The sequence below is a fragment of the Aptenodytes patagonicus genome, chromosome 5 (assembly GCF_965638725.1).
Source record: "Aptenodytes patagonicus chromosome 5, bAptPat1.pri.cur, whole genome shotgun sequence".
NCBI classification, from domain to species: domain Eukaryota; kingdom Metazoa; phylum Chordata; class Aves; order Sphenisciformes; family Spheniscidae; genus Aptenodytes; species Aptenodytes patagonicus.
Genome location: NC_134953.1, coordinates 47,617,348 through 47,638,866, shown reverse-complemented (window position 1 = coordinate 47,638,866; position 21,519 = coordinate 47,617,348). Strand labels below are relative to the sequence as shown.

Genomic DNA, 21,519 nt, shown 5'->3' with positions numbered 1-21,519 from the left:
ACCAGCCTGATGAAGTGCAGGATGAGCACTGAATTTCTACGAAGTATTTTCCCTAACAGCATCCAGTGTGGCTTCAAAACAACCCCAAGAGCTCTCGAATCCACAATACCCTTTCAGAGACTTTTCTATCCCTTATCATTACTCCTAAAGACCTCTTAATTTCTTTACTATACAGTGCAATCATCTCTTCTGATGAGATGCTACTCATGTAGTAGCAAAACTTCTTCGTACCCTTGGACATTACTTCTTCACTATTTACCCCTTCAAGCATCACTGAGCAATTATTTCACCAACGGTTTCACCATAGGTTTTGCATAAAACCAGCAGCTTCATACAAACAGGCAGGCTTTTGGTTAACTAAAAAGCAGATCAGTGAAAAGGATGATTGAAAAAGAACAGGCCAGGAATTTTGGAAAACTGTATTCACAAAAACTGCCAACATGATTCATGGATTCTTTATAATTTCCAATGCAAAACCACGGCGACTAGGAGAGACAGTGTTGAAAAAGTGCATCTTATGGTCTCTGCTTTACACCCGAGCTTGACTAGCAAAGATGCACCAAACCTTCGAAAACAAGCCAGTCAGGTTGAATCTTCTGACTCCAAAAGTTTGGGTTTAAGTTGAGTCACGACTTTTTTTTGCATGTTTCAGAAATTCAGAGGTCAGGACAACAAAACACAGGCCTCAGATTTAACATACTGGTTTCCAATTTTGCTTGCAGGCATGTCCCTCTGAGGGACATGTGCCTTAGCTAACAGCCACAAAAACCATAGTCGAGTAGATGACAGTCTTCTTACAACCTCTTATGAATCAGTAATGAGGTCAGGTCCTTGCATTGTAATTATTTCACTTTTAGAAGTACCTCCGTCACTAAGAGGACAGTATACATGGTTGAAGATTCAAAGGCATTTTTGAAAATTACTTTTGCTGCCACTGCTATGAGACAACTTCTCATGTTTCCAGAACTGCTGGATACCAACCCACCAGCTCGAGGTGGGTGCTCAGCACCTCTGAAGCTAAGCTGAAAGTCTAAATGCCAACTGAAGTTCTAAAAATTGCAATTTTTGCTTGGATGTATTAAAAATATCTGCTTAGTGTGCTTCAGAAGAACCTTCTGCAAGAAAAAAATGAAAGCATCAGATCTTACCTCATTCAAGAATGACTAGTACAGAGCAATACAAAGAAAGTCGGAAGAGATAATGCAGCCCTGGCTTCAAGATTGAGCAGATACCCTAGCGTGCTTTTTAAACTCTTAATTTCCTAGGGTTCCTCTAATTTGTAAAATACTGTATCTTGAAATTGAAAGAAAACATAGAATTATAGTAAAGAAACACATAAAATACAAAAATAAAACTGCTTCACTAGCCAGCACACTTTTTTTAAGTTACATAAAATAAAATAAAATAAAATAAAATAAAATAAAATAAAATAAAATAAAAGTCTTTTAAATGCATTAGAACTACCTTTATTGCAAAACTCCTCTGGAAAACTCATTTTTTAAACATACACTCTTCTTTGCTTGTCTACTGTATATAAATTGCCTATCTTCTGGTTAACATATTATGCAGTCTGGAATAATTACACATCAGAGAGATGCCTAATAAGCTAATCTTTAAACTCTACAGTTCTAAAAAAAGATCCCAAGGCATGTTTTATGAATATAGAATGGCGTCAGCTGACAAATATATGGCACAGTCCATGTTATTGTGGTTGCAACCAAGAACCACATGAATCAATGTTATGGGCTTGTTTTTGCATTATTCAAGATGACAGGACTTCTGAAGGAAAGCAAGAGCGTGTTCTGTAATCATGAGAATCCACTATGAAGATAAAAGAAAATTAGCCACACAATATGGTAAAGAAAATACAGAATATAAGCAATACTGCATTTTATCAGCAGCGTGCACTTCACTGGAAGACTCCATAAGGTTTTAAAAATCAAACAGCTGCTACGAGAAGCAACAATGAATAGAAATACTCAGACTTACAACTAAAACTAACAGGGGACAGAATCGACAAAGAAATATTTTCAGTTACCATAACCATATTGTTTTAGACTTACATCAGACAAAAGCTATTTCAACAGGAAAACCTGTCTTAGCCAACAGCTGGAAAACTCATAGCCTTATTCTGGAAGGAAAGGAGACTTATTACTTTTTACAGATGTCTCCATTCCCATCATCCAAAAGAAGTTAAAACTATGAATAGAGAGATGGGCCCCATCTGAAATATGGCTTTCACATCCTCCTAAGGCTGCGCACACTCACATCTCTGGCATCGGTTCAGCCTACGCTAAGTATGTGTAACAGTCACAGAAACTCAACCTGACGTTTTGTATAGCATCTTCAAATTCAGCTTTAAATTTATTTTTGGTTCAGTCTCTCAGAAAATCATGTGTCCTTTCCAACAGCAGAACTCCAGACACCGCCACTATCAGAGGGGCTGGATTTTATTTTTAAAAATTGCTCTTTTGCAGACAATAAAAACCCAGCCAGTGTTCACCTACACTGTTCAGCCCCAACGCCCTGGCTGTCACAGCACCCTCCAAGGCAAGTCTGATTTCAGTTTATACTCACAAAATAACACCTGCCAATGCCAAGTGTAACGGAAAGAGCACAGCAACTTTTCAGTTGACCACGCTTCCTGCTGCCTAAATATTTAAGGCACGCTAAAGAAAAACCATGTAGCAAGATTAATAACTAACAAACCACAAGCTCTTGCTCAAAATTACCACGCAGTATTTTATACTCTTACCAACACATTGTTTTTGTATGTTTGTTTACATTGGTAACTCCCTTGTATCTCAGTGTGGTACCAGCTTTAGACATCCCCGTTCTGGTACGAGATGTGCTGAGCAGCTTCATGTTTTTTCCATGCATAAGGGAAGTTGGTGATAAATTCAGATGGGGGCCTTTCTTCTTCATTCACTTTGAACACAATTTCTTCCTCCAATAAATCCCAGTGCTGCTTCTCTCTGGGCTGCTTCAGTTTATGATTTGTCACCACTACTTGGCCACAGCTCCCATGGGATTATCACGAACACATCAAGCCCCAAATGCTCAATCTCCGAAGTCTTCTACAGAAGCTTCTTTTGTCACAGATCTCAGGTGTGTTTCACAGCAAATACAGCCTCAATTTTATTCCAGGCACTCTTCCTCCCCACTGCTTCCCTTGGGTTTGGTGGGACGTCGTTTGAAAGCAGCTTGCTGCTGGGCCCACCTGCTCTCAGCTAAAAAGCCATTGAACTCAAGAGTGGGAGGAAGGGATTGAAGCTCTGGCAGAGAACGGTGAACTACATACAACAACATGGAGGCATTTCTTCTGCAGCTTCTGAGGAAACCCCATAATGAGGACAATTGAACTGGCAAAGGAACTGCTGTGCTAATGCAATACCCACGGTCCCTCCAGTAGCACAGCAATTACATACCATGAAACCAAGCAAGCACGCTGCAGCCATTCCCTAAGGAAAGCATCCGCCGCATAATTAAAATACTTATCTCAAAAGGAATGAGAGAAGCAGGAGGCAAACCCGAATACTGGCCCAAAAAATGCAGTGTGGCTAATGTAGCAGACTGGTGAAGTATCATGCATCTAGAAGTAAGGTTAAATTAGGATTCAAGTTTTCAAGTTGCCTTGATTTTAACATCTGAAGAGAGAGGTGCTCAAATCCTGCATCAGTTCACATGGACACCGACATCCTTCCCCATTCCTTCAGTCTGTTGGTTTTGATCAACAGGCTGATGGAAGCAGCTATTAACATCATTTTCTACTTAGCACATGATTTGCTTCTATAGTTCAAAAAGTTTTTGAACTCCCTAGAGATCAATTTCTTCTATTAAATGCATTGTGATGGCTGAATCAGACTTTGGCATGGGCTTCAAATACCTTTCACATACAGGTCAGACTTAAATAACGCTCATGAAACTGGGAGCGATGCCTGTCCTGTGGCCTTTCACCAGTCTGCTCAAGACCTCTCTCCAAATTGTAATGTTTGATTTATACCGCAAGCGGAATAAATGGACAAGGAGGCTAACATAGCTTGCCATCCTGCTTTGGATAGAAAATGTCAGATTTTTGAGGTAAACAGATGATTTATTATGCTTCATATTTAAATAGATATACGTCCCTCCTTCACAGAGTGCACACTTGGATTAATGGGGTTGATTTCCCTGGATTAAACCCTCCTGTGCAGCACATATAGGTTTGTTTCACAGGATTTCTGACTGTTTATCTTTTTTTAAACCAAAAGATGCTGGAACAACCTTTGGCTCCCGTCTGGCAAGCCTCCTGTACAAGGTATAGGAAACTACACTAGGTAGGTGTGCACCCACCTACCACTCGCTTTGGTACATTTTAACACCGAGCAATGCATTGAAGGTCTGATCCATGAAATGCCAGAGACTGGTTTCTTTTGTGGGTTGTGTAAAACACAACTCCCCACGAACAATCCAGCAGCTGTGTTACTTTTGCATATAGGTTTTTCCAAGGGTTTACAGCTTCATTTCAGTGCGTCACCCCTTCCTCCACACACACCTGATCTGCTAATTCCAACCTGCACGGGAGGTGGACATGCCTTCAACATGCTTGCTGACGTTTACTACTTTCCTTTTGGTTTTTGGTCAATGTTTGGGTTTGGAATAATTTTTTCAACATCACTTTGTAGGAAATGGCATAGTCTCAGTCTAAGCCCTTCCTTCTCTGTTAAAAATATGGCAGCGTATCAGAGCTGCGCTCTTAGCACAATTTCATTATATGATCATTTTGCCTTCTGCAAATGAGGGTCTTCACTGTGGGCCACAAGAGGGGTAAAGGAAACTCCAGCTGATTCCCTGTTTCTTGGCCATAGCTGGAAAGCCCATTGCAAATTATCAAGCTTGATAAAAACACTAACAAATAACTAAACAGCCATGATTACATTTTAAAAGCACATGAAAATCAAGAACTCACGTCTCCTCTGTATCTTTAATTCAGACAGTACCCTTTTCTATGTGCATTTGAAACACTTTTAAAGGATGGTGGGACACTGGAACAGGTTGGCCAGAGAAGTCGTGGATGCCCCATCATCAGAAGTGTTCAAGCTCAGGTTGGATGGGGCTTTGAGCAACCTGATCTAGTGAAAGATGTCCCTGCCTACGGCAGGGGGTTTGGAACTAGATGATCTTTGAAGGTCCCTTCCAACCCAAACCATTCTATGACTCTATGATCTTTTCTCCTCCAAAAGCACCATAAAAACCACCATCAACTTAGATCAGCTGACAATCTGGATGATTTTGGGGCTGCTCCTTGCAGACACAAATGCAATCCTGACATCTGGATACCTCCCTCCAGCCATGCCCACAAACCGTCACCAGCCTCAAACACTCCTTGTGTTAACAGTGTTGCTGCTGCTTCCCAGGCTGAGAGCAAAGACCAATGGAGCACAAGCAGCAGGAGTTAAAGCTACCTTTCTTTACAATCACATCTAAAAATACGGTCTTCTAATCAACCCAGTATGGTACCTACCCCATTTATTGTGAAGCTCTGAAAGTCTGTGGTGTGGTGAGCTGGAAACAGCAGGGACTTGATTTATATTTAAGGCAGGTAAATGCCACCCTGAAGAACTAGATCCTGTATCTGTGTCTGCTACAAAATGTAAAGCTGGACAAAACTTATGCCTCTTATGGGAGAAGCTCCCAGATGGCTCCTATCGCCTTCTTTTTCTGATTTACAGAAGTGCTGAGTGCCTGCAGTCACAACTGAGCACAGCTGGAGCCTGGCTGGAAATCTGGGGAGAACATTAAAATGGCCAATTCCCTGAAAAATTAAGCACTAGGTTTGTCAAACCCCAAATGAATAGCCATAACTCCTCATATGTGAAATAAAATACTGCCACCCATCACAGTATCTCAGTGGGAAGATCAGTGATTGATGTCTGCACGGCACTTTGTATCTTGGCAGGTGTACAGGAAATCTCAGAAGGGAAAAAAAACCCCAAACAACAAATCTGGGGCTTCCTAATGAATGAAGCCAATAGAAAAATATACCAAAAAGCTGCCTTTGCACCCTGGTCTCCCTCAAGCATCAGCAATGAGTTCAGGGCTTCAGATCTGCGGACCTTTTCAGCTAACACAGTAAGCTTATATGGTAGAAAGTTGTGTTTGTTTTGTGGCATTGCCTTCGTCTACAGGGGTGAACAGCTGCTGGTAGCTGTGGGTTTCACAGTTATTTGCTAGACTGCACAGAGGGCAAACGTGGAAACAACGGGGTTTAGTTCAGCAGGTAAACACTGGCAGCGGTTAGAAACCCTTCCCACTCACCTCGTTTCCCTTATTCCAGCTCTATGGCCCCCAACCCCTTCCCTCCTCTTGCAGAGTACACCTGAGCTGCTCAACAGAACATCCAAAAAGAGGAAAAACATGTTTTCTTTTGCTTAATTCTCAAAAAAGAAAAAAAAAGCGCTCATCCATTTTAGCTGCAGTTTTCTCAAAAATGCAATTTGAGGCAGACACTCAGCCTGGAAACTTCAATCTGAACAGCTGAAGACTGGCAAAGCCTCATTTGCAACTGAAAACAGTGGAAAGGGTCTGGCAGACTAAATTACAGGCAATTATATTATTTTACAGAATACCCCTAAGAGCAAAAAAGCCTTTTTTTTTTTTTTTTTCTCCTTTGCATAGACCCTGCCATTAAATCTTTGCTTGCGGATGATGAAAGCTTGCCTTTCCTCCAGTGTGACCGCTACAGTATGTGGAATATCAAGTGAAAATATGCAAGGATCCTCCGTATCACATTCAATAAAAGCAAGTCAGTCTTCAGACAACGTTCACTGAAGATATTTAACATCCCCAGTGCTGCTTCAAGAATCAGGTCTTCAGTTATCAACATCACGACAAAGCTCTGCAGAGAATCAGCACAAATAGCAACTTGTGGTTTCATGCAGAGGAAGGAAAATATCACATAAAGCTTTAAAAATTGCTTCCTAAGATAACAGATGAGAGGGGCTGTGGAAGAGTGCTAGCTAATAGGACAGGGATGAGTGAGCTGGACACTGAGTGGTGGGACAGTGGTGGCATCTTTTGTAAATTTGAAGCAATGGTGCCTGTATATCTCTGAAAAGAGTAAGGAAAAGCTCCTTGGCAGGCAGCAAGTTTCCAGATATGGCACACGAGGACAATTTTTTTAGCTGGGATCCCAAGCACACAGAACTAAAAACCAGTAGTAAATCAAGGAAGGCATTACTCCAGCGAATGAGCCATCCCAGGCAGCAAGCAGGGGATCTTTAGAAACGGTATGCATGGACAGAGCTGGCTTTCGAGCTCCGCAAAACCTGTGGCTACCTTGACCTGGGGAACATAAACCTTTGTGGGAAATCCCAGATGTTTTTATAATATAAAGAAGCTGTAGACATTTTTCTCCTAAGGTTGGCTGTGAAAGTATTTAGCGATCACGAGTGCTTAAAGGTCCAGCTGGTCCCTAGCACGTATCATAGCCGTTAAATCTGCCTGGCTGGGACACATCAGCACGGTGCAGCTGGAACTGTTGCAGAGGCCTGACCCTGCACTGAGGATTGGCACAGGGTGCTTCTCCTAGTCTTGGCAATCCCCAGTCCCACGCCCTCGTTTCTCTGGACCTCTGCTTTAGCTTTGTGTGTTTTCCCTGCTTAAACAGTAAACAACCAGGAACAAGGATTGCCTTATGCTGTTTGTACCACGAACACTCTTTGTGAGGACCAACACGTCCCCCACACAACAACTAACGTGCAATTTAGGCACAGATGACCTTTTCTGCAAGTTGCCTGTTGCAATGTATGACAGCCGCGGTCAAAACGTGCACTGACCTTAGAAGCACAATACAGAATGAACCTGGAAAAAACAGCAGCATTTTTGGGGAGCTATGAACTGATTGTCTTACACTGTTACCAATGATCTCCTTACAAGTCCACTATCATTTGAAAAGGCATCACCGCTGCTGGTGTTGTCAGTGGAGAGTCCAAAAACGGGCCAGGCACTGATGTGGCTGGCTTTTCTTGGCATGCCGCCTAGCCAGAAACCATAATGGAGAGGATGCACCACGTTCACTGTTTAAGCAATGACACGTAGAAAAAACAACCTGAAGATCAGCTGACATGCTCACTTTGCATGAATCTCAAAAGCAGAATTTATTCTGAAGGATGGATCATGGCTCGCTCCTGGGAAGATATGTAAAGCAAAGCAGGTAGCAAGCCAGAAACCTCTGCTGCTATTTTCCATCCTGGAGTTATTGCATTGCTGAAGCCCATCACTGCAGCTACCCCAGCCCGTTGAGCAGCGTGGTGCCAGGCATGGTTTGAGGCAGTCCCGAAGGAGGGCATGCTGCTCCTAACTAATGGGTTGGCACAGCACCCTCCCCTCTGAGATCCTGGAGCGTGACCACGCACCTGCAACAGCCAACAGCAAACATCTACCAACCACCACGGTCACGCTCTGATGGCTGACGTGGCGCCTCCCCCTATTCATATCGGACCTGCTACACCTTCAGCAGAAAAATACCTGAGAGACGCTTGGCTGGTCTGGCACTGAACAGGGATTGCACGAAAACACTGAACATGTCGTCCACAACAAAAGCCTCCGTAGCATCTGCGTACTCCTTAGGAACCACGCTGCTCAGGGCAAGGCCGAAGAACAGGCTTAGAATCCAGATCATCACAAACAACATCAAAAAGTTACTATTAATAACTATTTTTGGATTAGAAAATTTATTTAGAAAATAAATTAACTACTCTATTCTTTATTTCACTTATTTCCTAGAAGAATTTCAACCATACAAAAATAATCTACATATTTTTGAAAACTATACTGCTTTTAACTTTTTAATCATCTAACCAGAAGAACCCAAGAGTCAGCCTCACTTTTGTTTTCTACTTCCTGATATTGCTAGCTAAGACAACTACCTAGTTTTTTAAAAAAATATGCAGTAACTAAATAATAGCTTTGGTAGCACTACAATGGCCTAATATATAGGCTTAAAGCTTTAGTACTATCCAAAGTGTAAGAGCAACTGTTCGTGTCTGAGGTATTAACTAATATCTTATCATAGAAGCATGAAGATTAAAAGCTTATGATTTCAAAAATTAACACTTAATTAAACACCTGGAGAAACTAATTCATCAAAATCTTAGGTTATGCCTATCAAGTTAAGCTTTAGTATCAGCACCAAAATTTTTTTTTATATGTAAGACTAATAAAAAAATGCAGGATAAAGTTTTTAGAAAACCCAAACAGGCAAACCCTTTCTTCACACAAGTTTGAGCCATTTCCACAAGCTTTAATCTTGTTTTTATGTAAGAGTTGGCCTCATTTCATCACTGTCCTTTAACTGCAAAAGCAACTAAAATGCTTGCATGCATGTTCAAAAACTTGAATACATTTTAAATTGTTCTTTAAGTGTGAAGAGAACAGCATGTTTATTATATGCAAAGGAAAAAGCTGTAGAAAGAAATGCTGCTGTACTTTAAAAGCAGCCATGACCACATTGCTTATGAATATCATCCTTCCTGATCTAGACACTGGCTTTTCAGCTGCTACTGCCCAAAGGCATCAACAACAAAGCTCCTTTAATCATCTCAGAGCTTGCTTTTTCTCCCCTTAATATCAATAAAATTTCTATCAGATGCAAAGACTGTCTTATAATTTGTGGCCAAGCTGCACTAATTAAAGAACCTCCAATCTTCAAGATTTCGGAAAATATCAAGTACAAAAGAGCAGCAGACTCCACACTTACAGCGTGCCTCTCAATTACAGGTTTTTTGGCAAATGTGAGCATATTTCTCACTTTTTCTATTGAGAAGAAGCTCTTTCTGTTGACACCCGTGCTTCATTCAACATTGTACGTAGTTTCTTCTACACAGACAGCAGAAAAGCATGAAAAATGCCACATGCCTTCCCCCACCACCCGACGGTTTCCCTTCACTCATACTACCCGAAAAAGACCTTCTTTCCCAGAAAGAAACCACCTTTCAGTTTTGAAAACCAGGCTCTGTAGCAAGCATTATCATCTTTAAGGTTAGTTCCTGTGCAAGCAATACAGTTTGCTTTGGTGTAAGGGAGCTTGAGATGATCCTGCTGAACGGGCAAGGAGCCTAACCTGGCTTCCCAGCTGCCTTGGCAGAAAAAGGAGCCATGCCACAAAAGGGATAACTGAGACTTCTGGGTTTATGAAAACCTCAAGTTATTTACAGAAGGTAAATAGGATGCGATCAGGGACAATCCTTGTACTGACAAACTGAAGAATAAAATCTTACCTCCCGCTTTGATTAGGGAAATTGTTGACCATGCCTGTTGCAAGACATGACTGTAAACTTCCAAAATTGCTAGCAGTACTTTTGAAAGAAGTTAATAAATGGGACTACATGAGCAATGGAAACTGACTAGAGAAGGTATCTCCTGCCTTATTCTCCCAAAGCTGAAATCTGGAAGTTACCAAGTACAGTAAACTCTCTTCAAGTTGGGCGGCAAATACCTTTCCCATCAATCATGTCCCTGGACACCTTTTGCTTGCCTTCAGTCTAAAGCTAAAATAAAGCGCCTGGCCCCCTGAATTAAAGAATGTAAGAACCACAGAGAAGCTGCTTCTCCGTTCCAACACAGACAGGCACTATTTATTAAAACTACGGGATGAAAATCTGCCACTGACTCCAACGGCAACAACCTCTCTGAGGACTAATGCTTCCTAGAAAGCAAGTAAAGCCAAAAGGATTTTTCTTCAAAATCACATTTCTTCAGGTCTTCAAGAACTTGGACACTTAGCAAGGTGGATATAATGAAGAACAGAAACTCATATCCATATTGAAATTTGAATTTCCTACCCATTTCACTTCATTTTTTCATTCCATGGGTATTTATGCCTATTTGGATTGGACTAGATACTACTTGTTAAGTGCTAACCCGCAATCATGAATTCTGGATTCAATATGTGTTTGTAAAAGAAAATATTACTCTGCCTCTTCCCTAGATTTTGGGAATTGCAGAAAAATCATATCAGCTTTTACCATAAACCTCAGAACGTGAAAATGAAAAGCACCCTCTAAGAGCTACGAAGTAGATGCTGGTAAGTCCAGAGAGACACCACACTCCTGCTCTGTATGATGCTACAGTGACGCTCACCTGCGGAAAACGAAAGAGAGAGGATTTCCAAAACACGGCAAGACGTAGCTTATAACAGGCCGAGAGAAAAGGCAGTAAACGCAGCCAGATTTTTTACAAAACTCTGTTATACTTGCAGTCGTACACCAAATTAAAACCAGAAGGATTACGCGACAGTTTAAAGCAGAAAATCCAATAACCAGTCTGAGTGCCTGTCCAAAAAAGGCCAACTTTTCCACAATTAATTCCAAGTTATTCTTCCATCCTCCAGCATCCCTGCTCATGGCTGGTGAAATTACCAGCGTTGGGTGCTTGAAATCTCTCCACCTCTCCCAATTTAAAAAAAATTGGTCCCAACAGACCATACGTGACAGAACAGAGCTTGGTCCCCTACTACTGCTGCTGCTGAGATTACAGAAATGGAAAATCATTAAGACCCCCAGGGCCATTTCTCCCTTCTCCCCGCTGTGAGATCTGCTTCCTTGATTGTTTCTTGTCTAATACTAGGGACCCAAAGCAAAAACTTTCTATCAGCAATCTTGAAACCTCTGGCACAGTCTCTCAGGGCATACTACTAAGTTGTTTTAACAGGCACTTTCACCTTTTTCCCCAATTTCATGATCGCACCCCGAGTCCATAACTCCCCACTACCGGCCTATACTGTTCCCTGTTGGGTGTAACACTCATTAAATATCATTAGACAAATCACGCAACGAACACCTCCCATCACAAGTTTAGCCCATGCCTCATCAAACTGAAAGCATGAATTTTTTTAATAAACTCTTTTCACACGACCAACTCCCAGTCTCCTAATTATTACTGTCATTTTTTAAACTCCATCTATTTCACTCGCATCCTGAATAATCCCCATGTAGTCCCACCAAAACCCTGCGAAGAAGGATTATCTCCTCCACAAGTCTTTCTTCCTTTTTTAAGGGCTCAGTCCAAAACCTAGAGGAATTACTATAAAAATTTCTTTTCATTTCAGGGGGCTTTAAATAATTTTACTGCTTATAATGTGTGCATATTAAAAATATCTTAAGGATCTTAAATAAATGGAAAAAAATATTTTTCCATAGGTATGGTTAGAAAAACAAGCTTGTGCTACACAGTACAGAAGACACCTTTGAAACTGCTAAGGTTTCAAGACTAGTAACACTGCAGTGCATGTGGTCTGGCTTTCTGCCCTACTCCTCCTTGCTGGCACTGCATGGCCTCCTACTCTCCCCTAAATAACCTCCACCCCTCGTCCATTCTTCTCCCAGCGGACAAAAGCTGTTCCCAGCGCTCGGAGTCCCTGCTGACTCTCATTTTTCTATTACTTTCCTATGACATTAATTTCCTTCAGGTAGGAGTAAGGAAAATCGAGTCTTGACTTTTTATTCACAATTTCATCCCATGATGATTATCAATTTTCATTAATTTCTACTTGAAAAAGACGAAAGATTTTGTGATGGCTTACAAAATGTAATTTCATGCTATATATATACACAGATTCTTAATGCAGAGGTTTTCTGAGTATAAAAATTGTTTTGCAAAACACTGCCATCCCCAAATAAGTCTTTAGGCAGCTTGTGAAGTACCTGTCCCTGATTCAAACTTTACAAGGATGATCCCTGCCCTTGCAATTTCAAACACAGCCTCACGTGTATTGTACTGCAAAGACCACTTGAAAAATTACACATTGGCATCATATATTCTCTTCTTAGGCATTATTTGCTGCAGGAAATGCACATTACCATGTCAATAACCATACTAGCTGACTTTCAGGTATGGCTCAAGATATTGCCCCACGTACAAGTATACATAGCTCTCAACGATTTGCAATTTGGCTGGTTCAATACTATCACTTCTTCCTTAAGAGCACAGAAGTTGAAGTAGGTTTAGGTGGAAATCACAGCCTTTGCACTCAGTAACTGAGACTCCGCATAGGATGCGTTCATGATTTTCTCCAGGATTCATTTCTCTGACTGGTCTGATAAGGCTCGCGCTTATTTACCCGCGGGGAACCGCACAGAGCAAAGCGTCTCCCAGGCTCCACCTGGGGGTGCCCGTGCTGAGGGCCATGTTCGCGCTGGTTTATATAGACACCTACAGGTATGTGTTTACATATTTTTTACGTAATTTTGCATATCACATAATTTTTGTCCTTGTTTTGTTCTCCTCTCATCCCTCAAACAATGTGAGCAAACAGACTTTTGGAAATTGGAAAACCTGTAGATTTGTACATATGTTGATGAAGAAAACGTACCAGTTTATTGCTGAAAACTCCATCCACCCCTTTAGCCCTCAATCCCTCATTTCCATTCGTTATATTGTGTTTTAGCTTAAATGTTGTCTAAATAAACTACAAGGCTTTGCAACACAGGGACACAGCTTCAGACAAATTAAATTATCATTATGGCAACAAGAAATTAAATTACACCATCATGACAACAATCACGCAGCAATGCTGCTACACATTCAAGCAGTCATGTTTAACTCTGCCCCAAGCAATTCTGGCTAACCTCCCCCTTGCAGGGAGCAGCTCAGAAGGCTGCAGAGCTGACATGCCACCCAAATAATTTTCTCTGCTGCAGGTTGAGGTTAGCATGGCAGGAACTAACTCAAAGGATGCCAGTGTTTAATGACAGCAAGGTTCTGCTGCAAAGGCAAGGAGAGGGGGGGCATGAGTCATTGCCAAACTATGCTAAGGGAGATGCAAAAATCTAGTGCCAAAACCAGGATGCATAAACTGCAAGTACAAATTTGTTTACCGAAACACTGGTTGGGAGGGAGCACTAGAGATGATCTAGACCAAACTCTCACTTGAAGCAATACTCAGGATTTCCTGTCTTGAGTCTATTGATATTTGGGCCAGTATGATGGATCATCCCAAAACGCGCAAAGTTTGGAGAATGTTGCTGGCTGCAGTCTCTGTATAAGATGTGCGAGGCAGCATCCTCAAGCCTGCTGTCTCACGACCTCCCTCACCAGTGCTGTCCCATTCAAGCACTATGGATTGACAGTTCTACTGACAAAAAGCAGGTAACTCCCTTCCCTTTTTACTAAAGACCCCCCTGCATCATCTCTGGAGGAAAAAAACTCCAAAACTCCCAGCCCCCCAGTAAAACCCACCTAACCTTTACAAAGCCAGCTAAAAAATGTGCTGCTTTTTCAATCTACAGAACCAGCGATTCAGCCCGCTTCCTCTTCAAACGAGGAGAGCTCACCAGAGCACTTGCTCTGGAAATATGTCAGACCAAGACATATAAGACAGATAAGCAAGGTCTGAATCTTGCAGACTCTGGCCTCAACACAAGCAGTAGGTTTGGTGAGCTGGCTGGACTGCACTCTATTTCGATTCAAGATGCTCTTCCCAATTCCTTTTCCTTCTTGGAAGTACTAATTTATGGGCAGCCTCCATACAAAGTGCCTCATTAATTACTTTTCAAAGCAAGAGTTTAGAGTGGGGGATCCTCACTTACAGCAAGAACAGCAGACTTAAGCCGGGGGATAAGCACAACGTTTTAATGTCTTTTTTCACAATTATTTTGCTTTATCACTTGCCCCTGCAAAGATGTGGCAAACTAGAGATGCGTTTGAAGAGCCGCTCAGCTCTCACCAAGGCAAAAGCACCCTCCCTTTGAGTGGCAGGGAAGTCTCAGATACATATATCCAGTCCAGTTTCACACGTGTCTGAACAGATGGATTTCCCAACCCTCTGACATGAGTTCCCCGTTCTAATTCTAGATGATGTCCAGGGCAAAGACCTGCACAATTTCCTCTTGCACAGCTGTGAAGAAGCTAGTAAGCTCCCTGAATCTACTTTTTTTTTTTTTTCCGCAGTAATTGTCCATCAGCCTTTTCAGGCACTCACAACTGCCCCACTCAGTCAGCGACGAGAAAACTTGAAACGTTGAACTGTGGAAGTGCAATTTTGGCTGCAGCATGGGGATGAGTGTAAATAAAAAAAGAAATCCATGGGGATTGCACCCTCGTGGGTCTGATGGGACCTGAAACCACCCTCAGTGGGGCAGGAGAAAATGACAATACTGAGGGGACATAGAAAAATCTCCACATGAGGCCTGCAGTTTTGCCGATCGCTTTTTGGGTGAAAGCCATTTAATATTTGGACATCCTTCCCACTGTGGGAATCTCTTGAAAGATTCACTGTGACTTCAAAAGAGCCCTAACAGAGGAGCAGTTCAACATTTGCACTCCCTCTACACCACAAAAAAATCCCAAAGCAACAGAATAAAAGGCTCGAGCTGCGGGCACCACCCAGGAGTCACCCTATGGTCTGAATCATCAGCGCTGAGTTTGATCTCCCAGTCCACAGCAGCGAGAACTCTTGCAGGCTTCAGATGCATAATACATAATATACTGGAATAGGGCTTCCTTTTCACATGCAAACTTTTATTTCGCTTGTAAATCTTGAGCCTCAAAATTTGCTTTGTAAATACTTTACCTGCTACCTTTCTGATAAGGAGCATAGGTGGACAGGCAAGAGCAAGATGTATTTCATCTTTTAACTACTCAAACAACAAAAATACTCCCCAAAATACAGAATTACGCTCTTTTCCTTCATAGTTTAATAGTAATATGCATAAATTTAAAGCAATTTTTTTTGTTTTCTTTCTCCTAACATTTTAATGGGATACAAAATTGTTCTTACATAAGTTTGAATAGTTTACCTAAATACCCACCTAGCAGTTTTTCCACTGCGTTCAACGGGCTTTGCAGAAAAATCAGGCCATACGGTCTTGATCCGATCTACCTTGGTTAAATCCAGTGCCTTAAAAGTTGCAGCTGCCGGTGCTGGGGAATTGGGACCCTACTGTCACACGGACAGTTTCACGTCGCATCTCTCCACACTCTTTAAAAGTTTTTACCGCCTCCTCCTAGGCATGTTATAACTCACTCATCGGGAATGTTGAAAGCATCGCCGTTCAAAAACCCGCCTGCTCGATACTCCATCGGACACTGTCCCTCTCCAAGCCAGCCCAGCCATGTGCCCAAACCCCGCTGATCCCACCGGCTCCCCAGCCCTGCCCGGTGCCTGGGGCTCCCGGCTGGCCGCTGCACCGCGCCCGGCCCCGGCCCCGCTCGGGACCCCGCCGGGCCGCGGGGGCTCGGGATTTCCTCCCCTCGCGCCCCGGGTGCTTTTCGGCGAGCTTTCCCAACCAGAAAGCGCAACCGCAGATGCAAACGCGTTTTTCCCCGGCCGGCGCTCTCAGAAAAAGTCTCGGGAGGCAGCCGGCCGCTTCGCCTCCCCCCTGCAGAGCCCTACCTCGGATGTAGGTGCACCTGCTCTCGTCCAGCAGGCTGGAGGCAGAGCCGCCCATGCTGCCGGCGGCGCGGGGCGCTGCCGCGGAGCGCTGCCGGGGAGCGCTGCTGCCGCTGCCGCCGCCCAGCCCGGCCCGGCCCGGCCCGGCCCCGCGCTCCGCGCCCGCTTCCTCCCGCAGGCGCCGCCTCTCGCCCGCCGCCGCCAAAAGGAGGTCGGGCTCTGGCGGCAGGAGGGCTCCGCCGGGCCCTGCTCCCCGCCCCTTCTCTCTCCCTCTCCCCCACCCTCCAGCCGCCCCCTTCGTTCCCTGCCCAGGAGGGGAGCCCGGGGTTGCCCCTCGCCAGTCTCTGAAACTTGGGAGCAGAAGGTGGCAGGAGGCTCCTGTTGTTGAGCAGGAGTTGCAGAGGAGATGGAGAACACGTCCATCTGCAGGCAAGCGGGGTGTGCCTCTAGGCATGCATGTCCCCATCTATTTTCTTTGGCCCATCAAAATGCACAGCACTGCTGTCTCCTCTTGCCCACGTGTCACTTGTTACCTCCATCTCAAAATCCGCATCGCCTTGGAGACACACTTAGACCCTCTGAAGTTTCCATGGAGGCTACTAAAGTAGCCACTAAAGACCACTGATTGCACGTAGTAGGTATTATGGGATTGAAGTCCATTAGAAATATTCTCCAGCATTTTTCAAGAAGGAAGAACCACCTGAAACGTCCTTCAAACAGGATGCCTTCTTCTACAAGGCGTGTTGAGGCACCATGGGATTCATATGGCTCAGCCTGCAGGGCCATATCTTCTCGCTGCAGTCAGCCTCTTACTGGGAATCCTGGTGGCCTATATAGGATGCTATCGATATATGATTCCAGGATGAACGATAAACCTACACAAGCAGGCACTAAAATGCACGTCACTTCAGTAAATATTGTCCAGTGATCAAACCAACTTCCTAAAACATGCAAGAGCACCAGTTAGCAGATCCTTGACACAGCAGTGTAAGATAGTATGGAACAGTTATCCGAATTTCCTTGCCTCTGAATAATAATTTCAGTGAGGCTTTATACCATATGTGACTTCCTAAGGTATTTTCTTCTGTTTTGCTGGTTTTATAATGCTAGTTCAGCTGACCGGGAGTGGGCAGCATGCCATACGTTATTGTGCCTTGTACGTTTAGTATGGAGTTGATGAGTTGCAATGAATATGGATTGTGCTGACATGCTGGAGATTCACAGTGACTGGAAGTTATGTATTTTAGACTTAAATACTTTTCATTGAGCTTGTACACATCTGTCACTTGCTGTGAAATCGCTTTAACATAGTTAAGTTTTGCTTACATGGATTGTGCGTTAAGTACGTTTAACACTTTGCCACTCAGTTGATCACAGGATGGTTAAAAATTTTCGGGTTGAATCTTAAAACTTTTTAAACCAACACTAAACTTGACCAGATTTGAAATTTTGAAGACAATATGTAATATCAAGTTCAATATTCTGCTAAACAGCCTCTTCCTTCAAGAAAGCTGATTGAAGGCAACTTCAATATAAATTCATGCTCTCTGGGCACATGCTAGTTGTACTGAAGTGTAACGGAGCAATTGTTTAACTACCCTGAGGAGACTGGGTTCATCCAGAGCACCACTAAAACAGCGTTTCACAAGTCTGTAGATAGCTCAGCTGAGAATATAATACTAAATCAACAGCACTTCTACAGGTCAAATGTGAATCAGACTCTATTATCAATATATTTGGTTGTTAAGCTCTGTTGGAGAGCTTTGCACTTGCTCGCAGAAAGGTGGATGCTGTGGTTTGCTTGCTGCACATCTTTGAGCTGTGTGAGCAGACAATGATGAGGAAATACTGTTTACTGTTGTGACTTTTAAAGACATTAACTCAGAGAAGAATTTGGCCTGCGCTCAATGTAGCATATCTTTTATCAAATGTATTTGAGAAGCCTTTCATAATGTACAGCCACATATAATATGCAAGTCAGCTCCAGGAGTCTGGAGAGATAAACTATGGAAAATTCATGAGCCGTAAACTGGATTGCTATTATGTCTCATCATTTAGCAGATGAAAATATGCCAAATCCCAGAAGCTTTATACCCAAGAACAGACGTCAGTGTGCATAGTGAATGGGAAACCTCCCTGTTAATTACAGCTAGGGTAAAAACAAAATGAGAACTGAATAGTTTTTTTAATTATAACATTTTATACTTCGGTAATACCTGATCCCCAAGTGTTTCACAAATGCTAGCTAATTAAAGACCATAATTTTCCTTTTAAGATAGGGAAATGCTGTGTTTTAATGGCAAAGTTTGTATCTTAAGCATCTTAAAAAGATACTATGAGAAATGTGAGAAAAGTTAGGAACAGATATAAATGATTCTATTTCTATACTTCTTAATAACAAAACCATCCTTCTCCAAGGTAAGAAATTGGCCATGTTAGATTTTAGTCTGATGTAACATATCCGCACTGCAGCTATCAATGATAAAGTAATACTATCAAAACAAAAATACCACCGGAGGCAAAACAAATATTTCCCCACTTTTTCTCCTAAGAAATCCTGATCTTTAAGGATTTTTTTTCCTTTACTCTCCCAAAGAGTTCACTATCTAAACACCTGTTTTGTATTATATCCTAAAGGGCAACATGATGGAGCTCTTCCATCCCATCGAGAAAGTGAACTCATGAGTGAACAGGATCAGGAGAAGCACCTCCTCCCCAACAAAGGAATGAAGATCTGTCTCCGCTGCCTCTGTGACTTCACTTGTGGCAGCTTGACATCAGGAGAGAGATGGCTTCTTACATCACCAGAGTCCAAGCTTCACTCATGGTCTGTACCCACAAGGCAGCTAGTGAGAGTACTGGGAGCTCTCGTACCCAAAAAGTGCAGTGCACAGTCACTACACTGCCTTATTTTTTATCAGCCTCCAACCCTATTTTGGGAGGAGGGGAGAAGGAGGTTGTCTCCACAATCACTTCTTTATTATCTCCCTGCAGAGGGAACTGTAATGTAACCCTGATGTGCCACAGACATAGACATGACAACGAGATATCCATCCTCAATGCAAATGGGCATACCATCATAATAAACTTCCAGTGGTTGTTAGTCAAACACACGGTCCTTAACGCAACCACAGGGCTGACAAATTGCAGATGTGTCATCAGAGGGACTGATAAAATCTTCGCCACGTTGTTGGCTACTTCTCCAGTGTACCAACACTTGTCTAATTGTAAATAAGACATGCCAAGGAACCAGTTGCTTTGACATGCTGCATAATAGCACTTTGCTTTAGAGGGAACCACAAGGTTCATCTTGTGTGTACTCTCCCACAACCTCCTTGGTTGCCTCAGAAACACAGTTTGTTATCAACCAGAAGCATTTAAGTGAAATGCGTATGAAATCCATTGGGAGAGAAAAGTAATTATCCAAAACTACCTTATAAGATTTCTCCAAGGGAAAGTAGCCATTTTAAGACCGCTGACTTCCATAAGCAGGATAACAAGGTGCTGTTGACAAAGACAGCTGCAAATATCATAAAACCATCGCAGATAAATAATAATTATCTATTGCTAGAGGAAACTGTTAATCATTATTGTCTGAAAGCCAAAACCAGGTTGCAGAAAGTAGTACTGGGAAGACATGTCAGAAGATAAAAGCAGCCGTTTTCTCGGGACAGGCTGTTGGTTGAAATATATTCTGAATCCCTTCTATCTAAGTAACACAGAAGAGTATTATTCTCATGAGTTATTTTCAAAAGCTTAGAAGGCGGTCTTAAAATCTAGCTGGGGAAGATACTCTAAGAGAATCATAACTGTTCTGGCTGGAGAGCCAAAAATAACATTTTGATAAAATAGCCTTAAAAAAAGTTAGAGTTGGTTGTGCTTTAGCTACTACCCTAATTCTGAGAGACCGGCAAGAAGCACTGAAAACCCACAGACAGAAGGGTGGATTTTAATAGATTCTTAATCACAGAATCATGGAACAGCCCAGGTTGGAAGGGACCTCAAAAGATCATCTGGTCCAACCTTTCATAGGAAAGGGTGCTAGATGAGATTATCTAGCAGCCCATGCAATTGCATCTTGAGAACCTCCAGCGATGGAGGCTCTACCGCATCCCTGGGGAGGTTGTTCCAGCGAATGATTGTTCTTACTATAAAAATTTCTTTTTTATATCAAGGCAAAATGAAAAAGCATGATGTGGAGACAGTATATGAAGTGCTACTATGTTCTAGGGAAGAGATAAAAATGGTGTTTATGGTCATTATTCAAAGAAAGAAATGAGATAAAACCCCTTATTTTTGTAACTTCAGAAAGTATGGATGACAGTCTGAACTACTACTCATGAAGGAGGAAAAGCAAGGCAAAGGTATATTTCAATAGCAGAGGGTATCTTGGTGGTAAAATTATATAATTTGTATCTCTCTCTCTCTTTCACTAGTTCTGTGAAAGAACAGGGTTTAAAAGGTTGTGCGGGTCAAAATGTAATCAGGCCACTGAGTGCACAACCTAATGCAGGGGGGGATTTTGCTGCCTTCCTCACTCCTTATTTTCTTCCCAGTTATGTTTTCTTGCCATTCAACATGTAAACAACATTTGTTTGAATACTCATTGAATACCAGTGCTCATAAAATACCAAATTATAAATAACGTTCATCATTTTACCCTGCTTGGTTGCAAATCGTTCATAAATGTCAATTTCATCCACAGAATTGAATCTGATTCGTAATCTGAGAGATTTTTGAAACTTTTCAGCAATGAAATGTTCTCATAGTGCGTTAATGGTGACATGTCAGAGTTCAGTAGTTCTCCACTCACATTTAGTAAATATATATACCTAGCCCCTGGCAAGGCTCAGCTAGACGTTAGCTTTGCTACAAATCTAGAATTTCCATCCTCGGTATCCAAACAGCACACATCTTGTTCCTCAAAAATAAATACTTTTTAGTGGAAAGGTAGAAAACTTGGGGTAAAACCTCTTTTTTCTTCGTTGTCAAAGAGTGAGGTGGGGTCATGAAAGCTACACTGTAAATAAGGGCTAGAAGCTTTTCTCTCTTGGCACTTGAGATTCTTGAGTGGGAGGATTTAAGCAGCTGGGCCTTAAAGACAGTAGGTAAGCAAAACATAAGAATGCTGCTTACATAGAATTGCTTCT

The 21,519-nt window shown here is 42.4% G+C and overlaps 1 protein-coding gene across 1 annotated transcript in view; it reads right to left on the bottom strand.

Moving 5' to 3' along the window:
* NIBAN1 (niban apoptosis regulator 1) overlaps window positions 1–16,431 on the bottom strand; it is a 70,816-nt gene extending 54,385 nt beyond the window's left edge. Inside the window, exon 1 of the mRNA XM_076339573.1 lies at window positions 16,373–16,431. Coding sequence (XP_076195688.1) covers window positions 16,373–16,427 — 55 coding nt within the window. The 5' untranslated portion in view covers window positions 16,428–16,431. The remainder of the gene's footprint in view (window positions 1–16,372) is intronic.
* Between the last annotated feature and the right edge of the window lie 5,088 nt (window positions 16,432–21,519).